Source organism: Amphiura filiformis, chromosome 10 (genome assembly GCF_039555335.1).
Source record: "Amphiura filiformis chromosome 10, Afil_fr2py, whole genome shotgun sequence".
In the NCBI taxonomy this organism is placed as follows: Eukaryota; Metazoa; Echinodermata; class Ophiuroidea; order Amphilepidida; family Amphiuridae; genus Amphiura; species Amphiura filiformis.
Window position 1 is genome coordinate 59,164,430 of NC_092637.1, and position 18,377 is coordinate 59,182,806.

The following is an 18,377-nucleotide window of genomic DNA, read 5'->3' on the forward strand; positions in this document are numbered from 1 at the left end:
AGTTTAGAATTTCGGACAGATGGACTCCTTAAATTCTCATCGGACCCCTTAAATGTTGGTTTTACAGGTACCAAAGGGTCCAGAAAACTTAAATTGGACCCCTTGATTTTTTGTGCTCGCGCTACCCCTGCTGGGGACAGTCACAACAAATGCTTTCAAGTGACCTTTTTATATTTCACCGACAACCCAAGAATGTTTGAAACAAATCAACAAACTTGTTCATCATAGGAAACAAATTAACAAACTTGTTCATAGCAATTATCATGAATAATGACCCCTGTTATCGCTGCCCAGCTGACCTGAATTAGAGTTGGTTAATATTGCACATGGGACAATGTGTGTGCTTTCGATATAGTGCAATAAACTTCCCAAGCTACATCCCTGAAATACATTTTATTATAAATACTGTTATACAACATTAATGAAGTTTGAAACAGCAAGATCCAATTTATTGTTTTCTTAAAATATCAACACTTGCTGTTTAGTCTATGAATAGGCTATGAATATTCATGAGCAAAATGGAGGCCTCCGTTAGCCAAAAAATTGTCTCAAAAGTTGCTTATTTTTATCTTATAAAACATTATATGTCAGTTTTATTGGTAGTTATAAATAAAAAAAAACTATAAATAAAAACTATATAAGGTTTCATATATGAAGCTGTACATCTTGTGGGGTGCTGCCAGGATGGAGAGAGACTGAGTCTACCCTAACCCCACCCCTGTGTGCTGTCCTTGGACCCACAGGGCACTAAGGCACGCCCTGGACAAGTACAAGCTAACCTGTCCTATTTTTAAATCTGCCCAATTCTAAAAATGCAGTGGTGAGGAGCAAATGTCAGCCATAGAAAGAGGAGTAGCTACATCACCACATGATACAAAGTTTCAAATTCATTTAAAGGATATTCATTTCCTCTGTGTCTGGTAAAACTCCAAACTCTTGACACGCCTCAGCAAACATAGCAGCACGGTCATAGTAGTGAAGACTGCAAAATTATATACATTAAAATTAGCCAAATTAAAAACAGTAAAAACATCTTAATTTGTAGTGAATAATACTATAACTTATTTAAATGTATTACATCATTTTGAAATGAAACAAACAATATTATTTTACTAATAATGGGGGTGTACAGGGTGAATTTAAAGTCAATGACTGCAAAATCATAACATTGGTACTGGAATATACATGTAGGCTTATATCTATAGAAACTGTATCTGAAAAAATGTCATCAACCACTATTGCTAATGATGAACAAATCTATTGTAATTAATACTGTATTCTGAGATGATAGGGGTGTTGCATGTGTGTAACTTACCTAAATAGCATTTCCAAGACCTTATAGAACTGTCCCAGAGTTATCAGCACAAGTATGGCTTTGCTTTTCTGGTTGACTTGGGGAGTACATAAATAATCTACCCAGCGTCGCATTACTTCACTACACTCAGGGAAGTTCAGAGTTGCCTGCAAAAGTACATAACAATCATGCTTTACCCTCAATTTTTGCAAATGCATAACATAAATATTAATACAAGTGTTAGTGTTAGTGTAGTAGCAACAGCTGAAAATTACGGAGGTAAATATATTTGTATTGAGATCAAGAGTTAAAATCTTTCTATATTAATACAAGTGATTTATACACATACAGTCAATTTTACGGCAAAACAGTTTGTGTTTTCAGTCTGAGCCTACTTGGTGCTGTAAATTATTCTTAAAAAAGGCACAAGAATCAAATAACACCTAATAAACTAAACAAAATAGGGACAGTGGTCCAAAAGTCCTCCAAAGATGTGGGTAGTGAACACACAGTGCAGCTATTTTTTTATTGTCAGCTTATTTTATACATTGACCTCTGTGTGTTACCTTCAACACCACCATTACATAGTTCCCATAGTCCAGCAGTTTGGTTGCAGTCAGAGGCTTAAAGGCATTCCTACAATGCACTATGATTGGGAAATTTGATCAATATAACCTAATTTTAAAGGCAAAGTCCCCATTGCCACACACACAAAATGGTAATTTTAAAACTGCAGCCAACGAGCTAATAGTTGAGACTTATGACTTATATTTGACTTTCTTACAGGAAATATTCATATTGTCCCACTGCATTAATTTTATTCATAAGTCTCAATGTTTTGAATGTTAAATAAAAAGATGAAAACACCAGATATTTGCACACAATCCCAATGCAAGGTATGGTCAACTATACCACATGTGTACAAAAGCCAGACATACTAAGGTCAGAAACCCCATTGGGTTATGGGAATGCCTTTAAACATCCTCTGGGTTGCAGTTGGATCTGAACTGTTCATGTGAGACCAGATTTTTAATTTTCAACCTATTTTACATGTTGACCTCAAATGACTTTTGACCTGGGTGTGACCTTGAACATCACTTACATGATGGTTCCCATAATGTAGCTACAACCTAAGTTTATTGCAATTTGATTTGAATTGTTCATAATTGTGATGCGATCAAGCAAAATGAGACTGATGTCGCAGTGTCGACAACCTGTATGATAAATATAAATTTAATACTCCGTTGGTGAGCGACGGGCGAGTGGTATTTCACCGAACGCAAGAAAAGGAGTTCTATCTGATTGGCTAGCAATCGATCGCTAAATCGCTCAATGGTGAACTACAAACTCAAAATGGAGCGATGTATTCAATTCGATTGAAATCAATATCTATTATTGACGTAGATAAAGAGAGTGGTACAGTGTGTCAATGATGTACATTGTATTATAGATTTAGCACCTGGATCTGACATGGATTCCTTTATATAATTAATTTCTCAAACAGTTGAATTTATATCACAATTTTAACTGTGGATTTCAAAATTGTTACATCAAAATTGCAGTAAAACATATCCACAGCAAAATACTGGTCCTCACTAATTAGTGTATTTAATTTCCAGTTATAAGTTTAAGTGACCGCTTATGGGTTCGAATTTCAACCAGCCTAATCATGAAGCTCCCGTGGCCAAATGGTTAAGGCATAGGTCTCGTAAACCTGAGGTCCTGGGTTCGATTTCCAAGCGGGATCACTTTATCTCCTTGTCTCCTTTATTATTTGCGACAGCGAACCTGGTGAAAATTAATGTTTACATGTTAGAGTTTTTAGGTAAAACTGACCAATCAAGTACGACTTACTCATTACGTGAAGCGAATTTATTCATTAAGAATTTGCCAGACGAGCTTCGCGTAGTTGCAAGCTATCCTCGGTCACGAAAGTTATGATTCAAAAAGTAGTTAATGAAAAGTACGAACCGACTTATTATTAAGATGGACATGCACTCATAAGAAACTCATACAGTATTGTACATAACTACATGTATATAGCTAGGCTGAGTGGTGGTAAACCATGCACACAATTCTGTAATCTGCAGTGTATCGCCGGGAGCTAATTTGTACAACTGGCGCGGCGTGGCCTGTGCTATAAACTGTCTGGTATCATGCTTGATATGAGAGAATTCGACCTTCAGCAAACCAGTTCGGATTTACTTAATATACTAGTAGTAGGCCATACATACTGCAGTTACTGTCCGTTTTCCTATACACAATACACAATGCGCTCACCATTGACGTGTGACCTCTACAAATAGTGTATGTTAGAAGTATAGGCCATTGCCTAGTTAACGCCACTGTGTAAAAAATAACCGCCAATATTTAAAGTATTCTCTGAAATTCTAGAAAATATAGTTTTGTAACATGTCCTAAATTTTTAGCTAATTTTGGTGTTTGGAAATATTGGTACTTTTGTGTTTTATGAAGGATATGTAAACGACAGATAACACCAAAAAATATGAAGAAATTATTTCTAAACCGTGTTAAGTCTGCAAACCATTATGCTTCTCATTTTCAAGAACGCTGGTTAACAATAAGCAGACTATTTATTGTCTCATTTCGTAAACAAAAGCCCACACAGTATTGTTACCTTGCGTTCGCTTTATAATCGTTCACCCAACTGAAACTAGAATACCAGCTCATTGCACAGGTAAAACAGAAACATGTGCAGTGTGTATTTAACCAGAGAAGATCTGATGTAACATAGTTGAGCTGTTTTCATTGAGTGTTATCTTGGTTTAATAGCTTAATGGGGTTTAAGTCCTTCAAACGGGTCGTGGTGAATTCTACTGTAGACATGACTGCATCATGATTATTTTAAAGTCAACAACATTCAACAATATGATCACCGTGATAGTATGACAGTATCAGTACCATGGGTGTCAGTGATCCTGGCCTGACACAGTAGACAAACAAACAAACAAACATGCCACACACATGACACATGCATGCAAGGTAACATTGACTTTACACTAATCAAACAATGGTATTGATCCTGTACCACTGGTCGTGGTTTATTTACATTCGATTCATTTAGAATCCCCATAGTAAACATTAATTTTGTCAAGAGTTTTCTCTCTCTGGAACGAGGATGCATCCACTGGCTACGCGTAATGAAAAGATCTAACATGATTGGTCAATTTATCCCTGCGAATTTATCCCTGTGTAGCAGCTCCACGTTGTGGCGGTTACGGCCAGCCATACACTGATCATGCAAAAATCGTAAAAACATAGAATAGAAACTGTGTGGCAGGCTCTCTGGAATTTCATATCGTATGCTTAGCCCGAGTCGCTCGGCCTATCTCGAACAAATGTAGCTGCGTAGCTGTTGAAAAACGAGAGGATTCATCGTACTATCACATCAATTTTTGACACAAAGATATAGGGATGATGACCCTGTGTGTCGATCAAAATCAAAATTCAGTTTTTAAATTCAGTACTTGAGCCATTCTCAGAGCTTTATTTTGCTGAAAACACCATCATAATTAGACTTACAGTTCTAGAGATATGGTCATTTTAGTGTTGCTCAGAACAAGAAAATACAAAGGAAGTTGAATACAATTATTGGCTATATCTCAAAATCAATATCCCGACATCCAACTCATTTTGCTTGATGACATCACAATTAAGGTATTTTACATGTTGACCTCAAATGACCTTTGACATGTCTCACCTTTGCTAGCCATACAGACTGATTCCACTGTCCATATGTCTGTAGATACCTGCATGCATCCATGCCTTTGTTAATGAGACACAGCAGCTGGATACCCTCTATAAAACACATCATACATGGTTATGAGTGACAATAAGAAACAGTAGCAACAGTATATTTGTACAACACTGTACACTAAGTTGGGATAAATGCTTGAACTTAGTGTACGGTGTTGTGTGTAACACCAATTGCTCAGCGGCTTATGTTGGAGAAACCAAACAGGCTTTAAAAACCTGTATTGGCCAATAGACCACCCAGCACCAACGAAGCGCAAAACTCTGCTGTGTACCTCTATCAAAAGGATACTGGACACTCAATTAAAAACAACAAGTTGTTATTCTGGATCAGGAGGAACAATAGCATAGAAGAGGCATAAAAGAAGCCATTTGGGAGCGCATTGAGCAACCATCACTGAACAAGAAAGGGGGACTCCGCTTTAACTTAGCTCATGCATGGGACCGGGCCATCAAGACGATACCTAGCCGTCTATCATGTGACCAGTCCAGCAGGTCAGTTGCCTGACGCAGTCTGGTGGTTCCAGATGCAACGTAGCAAAGTTTTAAAAAGTAAGTTCAGTTACAAAAAAGTGTTTACATGTCGGACCTTTTTTAAACACCAACCAAAAATATAAGAAAACATGTAAACATCTCAAAAAAAGTAACTAAACCCCGGAAAGAAAAAAAAGCAAGGTACACCAACTTGACGTGGGGAACATGTAAAATACAGACTAGACTGTATTTTATATGTTCCTCACGTCAAGTTGGTGTACCTTGCTTTTTGATCCTTGATGTGTTTTGTGTCTTCGTCCGTTGGATTCACCATTACCCACTTTAACTAACCCCCTTAAATAATGGCCATTATTCAAAAACGGGCTATTGTATTACAAATCTGTAAAATGCGTTGGAAGCAGGATTTATTTCTGCGCATTTTGACACCTCATTTGATACGATAGCTCAGAAAACAATAAAACACCAGACCCTGTCAATTTAATGTAGTGAGGTCCAGATTTGAAAGTTGCACTTACAACAATACAAAAACACTCAGATACCATTAGACAAGATTTCCTTCCATTATACTGAATACAAATCAATAGATTTTACTACAACTTTCAAATCTTGGGTTACATTGATTTAAATGTACGCTGTGGCGTCAATATTTAGACAGTTGCAACACATCTTTCAGATTTGTAATACAATCGCCCGTTTTTGAATAATGGCCATTGTGATGTGCCCTGAGAAATTTAACTTGATGATTTACAAAATGTATCTTTGTTTACAAAGTTACATGAGTGATGATATTTTGGGGGAATTCCCCTCTGAAATTGAGCAAAACAAGTTGAATCATATCTAATTTGGAATATTTGGAATATAATGAAATTCCCCTAAGGAAGTGATGTAATGAGAAAGGTTACTGTTATAATTAAGGCTTGGGAATTCCCAATATCACATTTGGCTATTAATACTTGGGATTTCCCATTGCTTGATATATAAGAAAATGTAAACACAATTATTGTCACAGTTTATAGTGTTGATCTGGGCTAGCTAACTAATATGCTTACAGTCCAATTCCTTCAAAGAAAGGAAATTGCAAACCAGAAATATGTTATGTAGTCAAAGTACTACTATTTGCCAGTGTTGTCGGAGAAGATCTAGAATATGTCAAAGAACGTACTTCTTCCAAGAAAGGAATATATTCTTCTGTCGACTTGCCGAAGTCGCAACTGTCAAAATAAGTGGGGACAACTGCATCGCAGTTCTGCTTCCTGAAGATATTGTGTGAAAGGTGGAAATAGCACCAAGTTTGGAGAAAGCAGCGCAAGGAGTTTAGTATAGGAGAACGGCGCAAGGAGTAAAGAGATTTGGAGAACTGCGCAAGGAGTTTAGTATAGGAGAACGGCGCAAAGCGTTTAGTATTTGGGAGAAAGCAGCACCATTTTCGTGTGTGGATTTTATACGCAAGGATTTATAAACGCAAGTGTACACCGGACTTCGCTGATTTTCGCAGGACAAGTGAATAAGGATATATTACATCAAGCGTCCAGAACATTGCAAGAACTTTATGATCACCAAGAAGAAGAATGCTGGCTAAGTACTAAATAGTTAAAGAGTGATTATATTTTGATTCTTGTCATATATTATACCAATCATAACGTGCTTTCAATTAAAGACTAAGATTTTGTTAGCTTAATCAAACAGTGTATTTGTGTTGTGCATTCGTGTGAGTTCAGGTAAAAGGTGATTTAAGGGGGGTTAGTTACTTTTTTTAAGATGTTTATAAAGCTTGGTTATGAAAAACAAGCACTCTGGAGATGTGGATACCAATTTTCCCTGTAATTGCATGTTTTAAAATGTGTACAAGGTATAGGAAGGAAGATCCTGAAAACATAATGGTCAAAATTGCTCAAAGCTACAATGGCTCATTGTATATGGGTTGCCAGATGAAGAAATAACATGGTACAAACAGGCCCTGGCAAATAATTTGCGATCTCAAATAGTTCTAGATGAAATTTCCTGTAGCGTCTAAAATCGTGATTGACAACCTGAAACATGTGTTGTACACTCTGTTGATCATATAGTAGCTGAGTGAGTTGTGAGATGTATGCAGGTTTAGCAACTATTGTCAGTACTCCAGTGAGTGGTATTTATCGTCAAATTGGCGGACAGCAAATCCAATAACGGTACCCTTTTGAGTGAAAATGCCGCTTATTTAGCCAATGTCAACATGGGGGCATCATATTTTCGTAGCATATTGAGCTTACACCTCATCAGTTACTTACACGCTTGATTGCTTATCTTTTAGTATATTATTACTCCAGAATCCTTGGCAAAAAGTACCTCTTTCATCCATAATTGACCGTGCAAAAGTTCATCATGGTTATGATGCCTGTTATACATTAGAACTTCGCACTGTACATGATGCTGAAGAGGTTCTTTTTTTCTGCACGCCCGTTCAGGGAAATTTTTTCATGCTTTGAGTTTAATCCGTATTAATCATTAAAAGCCAGTTTGAAAAGGTCTATACAGCTTTCACCACTATTGCAATCATTTACATTCACAATTGTATATTTTAAAACAGTAAGTTATTATGTTGATGGTGACCTACCAGAGAGTCTTCCATTGGCTATAAGGCTTGTAGCTACTAGCTTGATAGTGCTCTGTGATGCTCCTGATGATTTCACCGTAGCAACAAGACAAGCTTGCAATGAGTTCAAATAGTAATTGTCATTCTCAGATTCTGTCTCTAGATACAGCTGAACAGCCCTGTCAAACTGCATCAAAGCAAACAGCTACATTAATCAAACATAGATCAACACCACAGACCAAGACATTCAAGTCCAAGACAAGATGGAGACCAGCATCTGAGATCGAGACCAGGCTTGCAAGTAATGTCTAGGAATGATTGATATATTATATATCTCAGTGGCTGGCGGACCATATAATTATTTTTATACAAACTATGAATGGAATTCAAATATTGTATTTTACTTTTTATAATTAAACTAGAATTACGAGGTTTGTACTTCGTAATTAAGGTTAGACTTATGCAATTTGTAATTTTAATCATATTAATGTAGGTTGACTTGGTCTCTGTGCCTGTATATAGAGCTTTACAATTATGTTGTGTGGATAGATTACTAGTGCATGACCATGTGTTCACACTTACCTGGCCTAATAGAATCAGATTCTCAGCACACTTCATTGTATGTTCATAAGTAGCACGCTTGCTATCATGTAAACTCACTCGGTCCAATTGGTATTTCTAGTAAATATCACAAGAAAATAGAAGTTTATCATCACATTCCAATGTTGCAATAAAAGATTCCATCTTTCACACAAAATGACACTACAAAATCAACATTGGTACACATGCACACACCCCACCATACGTGTATGCACAGGCAAACATTTTTACTATCCAACCATGGACATATAAGTTTGAGTTTCATTACCATGGACGTGGTTAAGTTTTTAACATCCAAGTAAGGAGTCACCCATTATACTGCGGTCAGCAGCTGTAACATATTCTTATACTGTGTTAGATCTAAAAGCACCATCTAAGAACCCTGGATGTCCATGGTTGCTGGGTTTCCACTGTTACAGTGATTTCTCATGTGTGTCCTCACTTGCTGCATGGTGTTTACAAACACACCCATTAACATACACACCCCTACTTATTGAAACATATAATCAATCAATTAATACCTGGAACGATTTGTTATCACACAACACATCAAAGCATGTATCAAGTGGAGGTTCCCACACACAGGTGCAACTACTCATGTCCTCCCCCTTCTGGTCCAATAGATGCGACAGATCAATAGAGGGCGTCTTGTGTAAGTTGGTCTGACTTGAGTTGACTGTAGATGACTGGAAGGATTCCTGGGGCATTCCTGTTGTTTCTTTATGTTCCTGTAAAACAGCAAGATCGGTATTCTTAATGTTGCATTTATGCGGCATAATTCAATGTGGCAACAGCCAATATCATAAGTGAAAGAGACTACTGGCAACACGGTCTAGTTAAAATTTATCGCTGCCAAGAAGTGGAAGGCAATAATTTTTCCAAGGTGCATTTTTGGCTGTTATTCGCACCCATGTAATGAATGACATAAAATATATCCCAATACATGTACAATTTCACATGAAAATTATATATTGGGTTTAATGGAATGAAGCAAAAACCAGCTGCTGCTGGGCATCGATCTCAGCCTGTATGTCAACCAACAAAATTTATCCACAGGATCATCCAGTCACTTTGTTGCATATGAAATTTTAAATATATATACATGTTACTTAATACAAAACATTCAAAAACATCAGTTAGAATGGGGTCAACTTGCGGTTTTAAAATTAAGAAATTTTGTTTCATAACATACTACAATATCAAAAATAATTTGTGCACATTTTATTTTTACATACTAAACCAATGACGAGCATTACTTTACAATCATAGGTCAATCTCATTACTATAGCTTACGTTATGTGCTGGGCAGGTCAATCTCATTACTATAGCTTACGTTATGTGCTGGGCAGGTCAATCTCATTACTATATCTTACTTTATGTGCTGGGCAGGTCAATCTCATTACTATATCTTACGTTATGTGCTGGGCAGGTCAATCTCATTACTATATCTTACTTTATGTGCTGGGCAGGTCAATCTCATTACTATATCTTACGTTATGTGCTGGGCAGGTCAATCTCATTACTATATCTTACGTTATGTGCTGGGCAGGTCAATCTCATTACTATATCTTACTTTATGTGCTGGGCAGGTCAATCTCATTACTATATCTTACTTTATGTGCTGGGCAGGTCAATCTCATTACTATAGCTTACGTTATGTGCTGGGCAGGTCAATCTCATTATTATAGCTTACGTTATGTGCTGGGCAGGTCAATCTCATTACTATAGCTTAAGTTATGTGCTGGGCAGGTCAATCTCATTACTATAGCTTACGTTATGTGCTGGGCAGGTCAATCTCATTACTATAGCTTACGTTATGTGCTGGGCAGGTCAATCTCATTACTATAGCTTAAGTTATGTGCTGGGCAGGTCAATCTCATTACTATAGCTTACTTTATGTGCTGGGCAGGTCAATCTCATTACTATATCTTACTTTATGTGCTGGGCAGGTCAATCTCATTACTATATCTTACTTTATGTGCTGGGCAGGTCAATCTCATTACTATATCTTACTTTATGTGCTGGGCAGGTCAATCTCATTACTATATCTTACTTTATGTGCTGGGCAGGTCAATCTCATTACTATATCTTACGTTATGTGCTGGGCAGGTCAATCTCATTACTATATCTTACTTTATGTGCTGGGCAGGTCAATCTCATTACTATAGCTTACTTTATGTGCTGGGCAGGTCAATCTCATTACTATAGCTTACGTTATGTGCTGGGCAGGTCAATCTCATTACTATATCTTACGTTATGTGCTGGGCAGGTCAATCTCATTACTATAGCTTACTTTATGTGCTGGGCAGGTCAATCTCATTACTATATCTTACTTTATGTGCTGGGCAGGTCAATCTCATTACTATAGCTTACGTTATGTGCTGGGCAGGTCAATCTCATTACTATATCTTACTTTATGTGCTGGGCAGGTCAATCTCATTACTATAGCTTACGTTATGTGCTGGGCAGGTCAATCTCATTACTATAGCTTACGTTATGTGCTGGGCAGGTCAATCTCATTACTATAGCTTACGTTATGTGCTGGGCAGGTCAATCTCATTACTATATCTTACTTTATGTGCTGGGCAGATCAATCTCATTACTATAGCTTACTTTATGTGCTGGGCAGGTCAATCTCATTACTATATCTTACTTTATGTGCTGGGCAGGTCAATCTCATTACTATAGCTTACGTTATGTGCTGGGCAGGTCAATCTCATTACTATAGCTTACTTTATGTGCTGGGCAGGTCAATCTCATTACTATATCTTACTTTATGTGCTGGGCAGGTCAATCTCATTACTATATCTTACTTTATGTGCTGGGCAGGTCAATCTCATTACTATAGCTTACTTTATGTGCTGGGCAGGTCAATCTCATTACTATAGCTTACGTTATGTGCTGGGCAGGTCAATCTCATTACTATATCTTACGTTATGTGCTGGGCAGGTCAATCTCATTACTATAGCTTACTTTATGTGCTGGGCAGGTCAATCTCATTACTATATCTTACTTTATGTGCTGGGCAGGTCAATCTCATTACTATAGCTTACGTTATGTGCTGGGCAGGTCAATCTCATTACTATATCTTACTTTATGTGCTGGGCAGGTCAATCTCATTACTATAGCTTACGTTATGTGCTGGGCAGGTCAATCTCATTACTATAGCTTACGTTATGTGCTGGGCAGGTCAATCTCATTACTATAGCTTACGTTATGTGCTGGGCAGGTCAATCTCATTACTATATCTTACTTTATGTGCTGGGCAGATCAATCTCATTACTATAGCTTACTTTATGTGCTGGGCAGGTCAATCTCATTACTATATCTTACTTTATGTGCTGGGCAGGTCAATCTCATTACTATAGCTTACGTTATGTGCTGGGCAGGTCAATCTCATTACTATAGCTTACTTTATGTGCTGGGCAGGTCAATCTCATTACTATATCTTACTTTATGTGCTGGGCAGGTCAATCTCATTACTATATCTTACTTTATGTGCTGGGCAGGTCAATCTCATTACTATATCTTACTTTATGTGCTGGGCAGGTCAATCTCATTACTATATCTTACTTTATGTGCTGGGCAGGTCAATCTCATCTTCTCACTCTTTAGATAAAATAATGTCACAGTCCAAAAATCAACTTCAGACTCATCTCCAAATAGCCTAGCAGTCACAAGACAACGTTGTGCAGTCCCATATGGACATACAGGTAGAAAGGACTTCACATCCTGGGGCATGATGTTAAATTGTTCATTCACTGCTCGTATGAAGTTCTCTTCCTCTGGTGCTTCACTGTAAGAAAAATTCAGATTATACACATGACGTTTGACCCTTCTCATGTGGCTGCATTCAACATGGCTGATATGATAACCAAGCAACATTGTGACTCACAATGGGCTATTCCAGCCATACACCCTCTATGGAAGGTATGACCTTAAGGTTGGTCTGAACCCTGGAATTATGAAAACTTTCGGGCCTCATAACTGCTAAATTATTAGTCTAAACAATATAAAAGTATACATTTTTAGAATGGAAATGACTTGATGAATTCATCATTTATTTGAAAAAATAAAAAAACGTTCCCTAGATATTTTTATCTAGTTTTTAAAAATTAATAAAAAAAATTTTTTGGCCAAACAATTTTTTTGTTACGTTGCACGAAAAAATTTGGGCCAAAAAACCCTTTTTGGGATTTTCTCAAAATGAGCATTTTGGCCCAAATTGGACCTCACAGATGAATTCATCAAGTCATTTCCATTCTAAAATGTATACTTTTATATTGTTTAGACTAATAATTTAGCAGTTATGAGGCCCGAAAGTTTTCATAATTCCAGGGTTCAGACCAACCTTAAGGGCAGAGTAATGGGAGAGAACATGGACCTTTTCGAGCTTCATTATTTCTGAATTGTATGTCCAAAGTATATAAAACTATACATTTTTGGAAAGGAAATGAGTCAAGGAATCCCATGGTGACGTCAGATTTGTTCAAAAATCTCAAGTTTTTGAAAAAATCACAAAAATTCACTTTTTTACCCCAATTTTTTTGTGACAACTTAGAAAAAAATCCATTCGGAGTAAAAAAAATTCAGTTAGCTTTTCATGAAGAAGAGACATGAACTTAGGGAAGGTTTTTTTATTTTTTTGAAATTCGTCTCTTTTTTTCGAAATATTGAAAAAAAACATGTAAAAAAAGCCATTTTGTCATTCTATTAAGCTCAAAATTGCACATAATGGTGTATATTTTTGTTTAAAACAAATATTTTGAAAAAATGAAAAAACCTTCCCTAGACTTTGATGTACTCTAAAGGATAGTGCAAAAAGTTTACCCTTTGTTTGCATATTTTTCGAGTTATCTTGTCACAAAAATTGCACAATATTGTCAAAAGTGAACTCTGAGAAATCGATGTTTTAGTAAAAAAATGTCAAAATTATGCACAAAACGTCCTTAAACTTTAAAACGGTAAGACTTTCACACTTGTAAAAGCTGTATTTGGTGCATGGTCTAAATATGCATATTTTTGCACCAATTAATCTATAATCTCTGCTTTCAGTGCGCCAAAATTCAAAATAATTAAAAAATCCAAGTTCCATTTTGATTGCAAATTTTTGTTTTGTTTACGCCACATTTGTTGGCGTTAACAACATACCGAATGCGCCTAGACTGCGTTGGACATACGCACAGAGTTGCGCCGCGTAATCACAATATTTCGCATTCGCGCATTTCTGACTCATTATTTCCCGCCAATTTACTAAGCTGTCTTGAGCCATGTGACTTTTAAGTGTTGAAAAGAGTGAAATAAATCAAGCAAAAATACGAATAAATATTAGCAAGTTGTATTTTATCAGTTTCAAGTGAAAGAATACATCTTAGTGTTGATAAATATCAAGAAATCTCAAATTTGGTCGTGGACGAATGTGTCTTCCATTACTCTGGCCTTAATCTCCCAGCAGGTGTACATTTAAAATGGAGTCACCAATTCAGGTAACCCCATTTGAAATTCACACACTCCCTGTGTGGAAGATTAAGGTCATGTCTCCATATGGCGGATGTATGGATTTCAACTAGAATAACCCGATTCAATAGCACCTGCTGTACCGTATTCATTCCATTAACCGCCCAGGGCGCTTAACAAAATCATTTTGGGTGGGCGCATATTTTTAACATTGTTTACATAATTGCATACGTAAAAAATAGCCCCAAAATAGTGCATCCATTACAATCTAAGAATTTATTTTATGTAGTGCGCCCACACTGAAAGCTGTTGTAATAGGGGCAGAACTGGGCCAATCCGTAATTTATTTCCTGGTTAAAAATGGCTGTCGACTGGGAAGAACAAAATACGCTTTTAAAATCGCTTCAAACTTCAAAAGCGTTTGTTAGTCACCCAATAAGCAAACTTTGTGAAGGTATATCAATCGGCAATGTTATCCCAATGTTTCACCTAAATAATACGAGCAGAACAAAGGATACCTTTGGTTCCAAATATGGCAGGGAATGAGATCTATCATGCCATTCCTTGAGATTAAAAGGTGGGCAGTCCGATCTTTGTTTACTTGTGGTATTTTTCTATTGTACATGTACGCCTATTTCCAAAACAATTTCAAGTAGTGAGAAATCTGAGAAGGAAATCTGGGTATAATTGACTGCAACATTTATTCTATCCTATTCCTTTATATTGAATTCTACAACTATTTTGTCAAAATGACCAATTTGAATTTCATAACACTGTTAAATAATAAGCACCCCCTCAAAATGATTAATATAAGCACCCATCCAGGGCACTAATTAGATCAAATATGGTAGGTTGTATCAAATCAAAGCAGCTCACAGATCTATGCAAGGTGACTTGGTATTAGCTCCTCCCTCTGAAAATTGTTAGTTTACTAACTAAGAAAGCTGTAAATGTGACTAAAATATGATCCAAGTATAATACTCTGTATTGTAAAGTTGGTATAATAGAGATCATATCTACAATGGTATTGAATGGGTTAGTTTGGTTAGATGTGCTTCCATTGTCTGGTTGTATTACAAACACGTACTGCCAAAAGGTAACATCATCAAGCAAAATGCAAAGTTTTTTTGTAAGTCATGGCAAGATTTCCAATGCATTCAAACCCAAATGTCTGCTATTGTTTAGGGCAATTTTGTTTGTACTTTGTCTCACTTTGCCTTTAGGCCAAAAAAAAATAATTGTTTGTTTGTCCTCCACAGCTGTGAAAGAGGACGTGCGGGCGGGCGGATTTTTTTTTTTCGGATTTGGCGTATTTCTGGACCTTGCTATAGCTAAATGCTACAATCATTCATGGTGACTTAAAAAAAAATAACATTTTGTTTCTTTAATATGCAGTTAAAGTTATAATTTGTGTTCATGTCATAGTCTTTTAATGATTTGGTGGACTTTTTTTTTTTTTTATCCATGAAAGAGGTCCAGAGATACTTCAAATCTGGAAAAAAAATTAATTTTACTTAATTTTTTATAAAAAAAAAAATTGAAAAAAAAAAATATTGGTCAGGCCTTCATCTGAGGAGCGGGCGGTGGAGGACAAACAAACAACTTTTTTTTTGGCCTTATAGCTAGTGCATGTTACAAATGAATCATTTAGAATGGTGATAAAATGTTGTACATAGCAATGCCAAACCTCAACTTGACACTGTCCTCACTTTCATTGATTAGTCACATATGTGGCCCAGTTTGATCAACTGTTATGCTAGTAGTTTACATGATGGTTATTGCCTTATATTAGACTTTTACAACATTAAAACATGAATGTTTCAACAAACATACAATAGACCTGACAATACAAAACATAAATAGCTGCACTACACAATACAAACTTACAAGAAACTTGTACAACACATTAAAAGAGGAAGCCTTGTTGGATTCATTGAAATGGGCAGGTTTGGGCATTGGCAAGAAATACACATTGAAAAGGGCGAAATCACACAAAGCAGAAAAACACTGAGCTACTTAGATGCTGAAACTGACATACAAACTAATCATTACAATGATACGTTTTACTCTGCTATTGTTATGACTATGGATACAAAAACTTCATAAAAATGAAGCTGTCATCTACAAAACAAAGCAGGAAAAACAAAGCTAGTCATAGCATGCCAAAAACAGATGCACAACAATATGGATTCTTGACTGGGATATTTGAGGAAATGAAAATAGTATTTTAGACAAGTTGTGAGGCAATGTGTTAATTAGTTCACAAAATTACCACATTTTCAGAATATAAGCCATACGCAGCTTATCACAAATATGTTGTGACTACTGCTCATTGTGACTGCCTATCTGGGATGGGTTTACTCTTGACTGCAGATTGACATTTTACAAGTATTTTAAGTCAGACATTTTCAATTGTAATGTGACCAGTTACAGGTACATTAAGTATTTCTTGGCCAAGCTGAAACATGCGAGTTGCGTTCATGTAGCGTACTAAGCATGTATGCAATATAAGGCGTGTGTATGCTTTCTTCTTCTTCTTCCTATATACGTGCATACCTCAAATTGAGTATTGTCGCATGTGCTTAAGGGCTGGGGTATGAATGTTTGGACAGTATTTATTTTGGGACATTAGAGCACATCAGACATATCGAATTGCATTCTGAATACGAAGAATGTCATTCTGATATCAAATAATTTTGATTTTTTGAAATTCGCAATTTAATACACATTTTATGGCAAATCATTAAAGTTGATATTTTTGATATTTAACAGTACTTGAAGTAAACTTTATAAATCTGATGATTTATACTTAAAGTGTATGTAGGTGGGATGAAAAGCCGACGATCAACTGAAAATTTTGACCTTTCAGTTATTGAAGATATGGATTTTTTCCCAAAACACAAAAAAAAAATAGGTCTTTTGGGAAAAAATCCATATCTTCAATATGAAAGGTCAAAATTTTCAATTGACCGTCGGCTTTTCCTCCCTGCTACATACACTTTAAGAATATATCATTAGATTTATATAATTTACTTCGAGGACTGTTATATATCAAAAATTTGAAAAATATCAATTTTTTATAATTTGTCATAAAATTTGTATTATATTGTGATTTTCAAAAAATGAAAATTATTTGATATCAGAAAGAGATGCTTCGTATTCAGAATGCAATTCGATAGGTCTGAGGTGCTCTCATGTCCCACAAAAAAAAAATACTGTCGAAACGCAATAAACGCTCATTTTAGATCCCTTAACGTGCAGTTTTTTTTACCTATGCACGATCCTGGAACTTAGAATTGATTGCAGATATCAGAACTGGAGATGGTCCCCCTTGTCTTTTCGAATAGCTCTGACACTTAACGTGCACAGGGTTTGACTCTTCCTGTACACGGGACCAACGGCTTTCTGTACCACACTATCTGTGTGTGCGTTTATCGCGGAGCCACTAGCATTCATAATGTTTGAGTTTGGCCAAGAATTACTTAATTTACCTATAGTAATGCGCAGCATATCTCAGTGGTATGGCTTATATTCTATACTGGTAATAACAAATTAGTAACACGTTTGATAATGCTTTACATTACTGATTGGCGGATACCATGGTTAATATACAATACATTACACACAAACTGTGACAACAGAGTAGGAATATAATATGGGTGCTATTGTTAGTAAGCCAGACAACAGGACTTTCCTCTTCCCTAAGCTCTCAATTTATCTTCTCCACACCAATTAAATTGCTACTGCATGGTGTATGATCCGGGTGCATGATGTGCCTTTTACTGCTTATTTTACTTTCCCTTGATTACATAATGTATGATTGCATCAGACTCATTCCATGCATCACACAGGCTGGCTGTAAACCTGCATCACACAGGCTGGCTGTAAACCTGCATGGGTATTCACTATTCAAAATTTAACAGCTTGGGGTTCAAAAATATTATCCTGTTTTTGTAATTCTTTACTTGGAACTAATTGCCAATAAAAGACAAATTTGAATATTTTTGCAATTTGAGGGTAAAATGCAGTCAGAGAATTTTAAATATTCTAAATCTTGAGTATTGGCTAAGTGATTGCTCATACTTTTAATACGTTATATTAAATTTGATAATTGGTTTCAATGAGATTCGAAAATGTCTTTTAGAATGGATAAAATTTAGAATGGGTAACATGAAATTATTCTTT

At 36.2% G+C, this 18,377-nt stretch overlaps 1 protein-coding gene across 2 annotated transcripts in view; it reads right to left on the bottom strand.

Annotated features, from left to right (window-relative positions):
- LOC140163084 (WD repeat-containing protein 11-like) overlaps positions 1 to 18,377 on the bottom strand; it is a gene marked incomplete at its 5' end in the record, with an annotated part of 58,952 nt that overhangs the window by 5,588 nt on the left and 34,987 nt on the right. For both annotated transcript variants that reach the window (XM_072186456.1, XM_072186455.1), the window contains 7 exon segments: positions 903 to 982; positions 1,316 to 1,461; positions 5,016 to 5,113; positions 8,157 to 8,322; positions 8,718 to 8,813; positions 9,257 to 9,463; positions 12,309 to 12,531. In XM_072186456.1, coding sequence (XP_072042557.1) covers positions 903 to 982; positions 1,316 to 1,461; positions 5,016 to 5,113; positions 8,157 to 8,322; positions 8,718 to 8,813; positions 9,257 to 9,463; positions 12,309 to 12,531 — 1,016 coding nt within the window.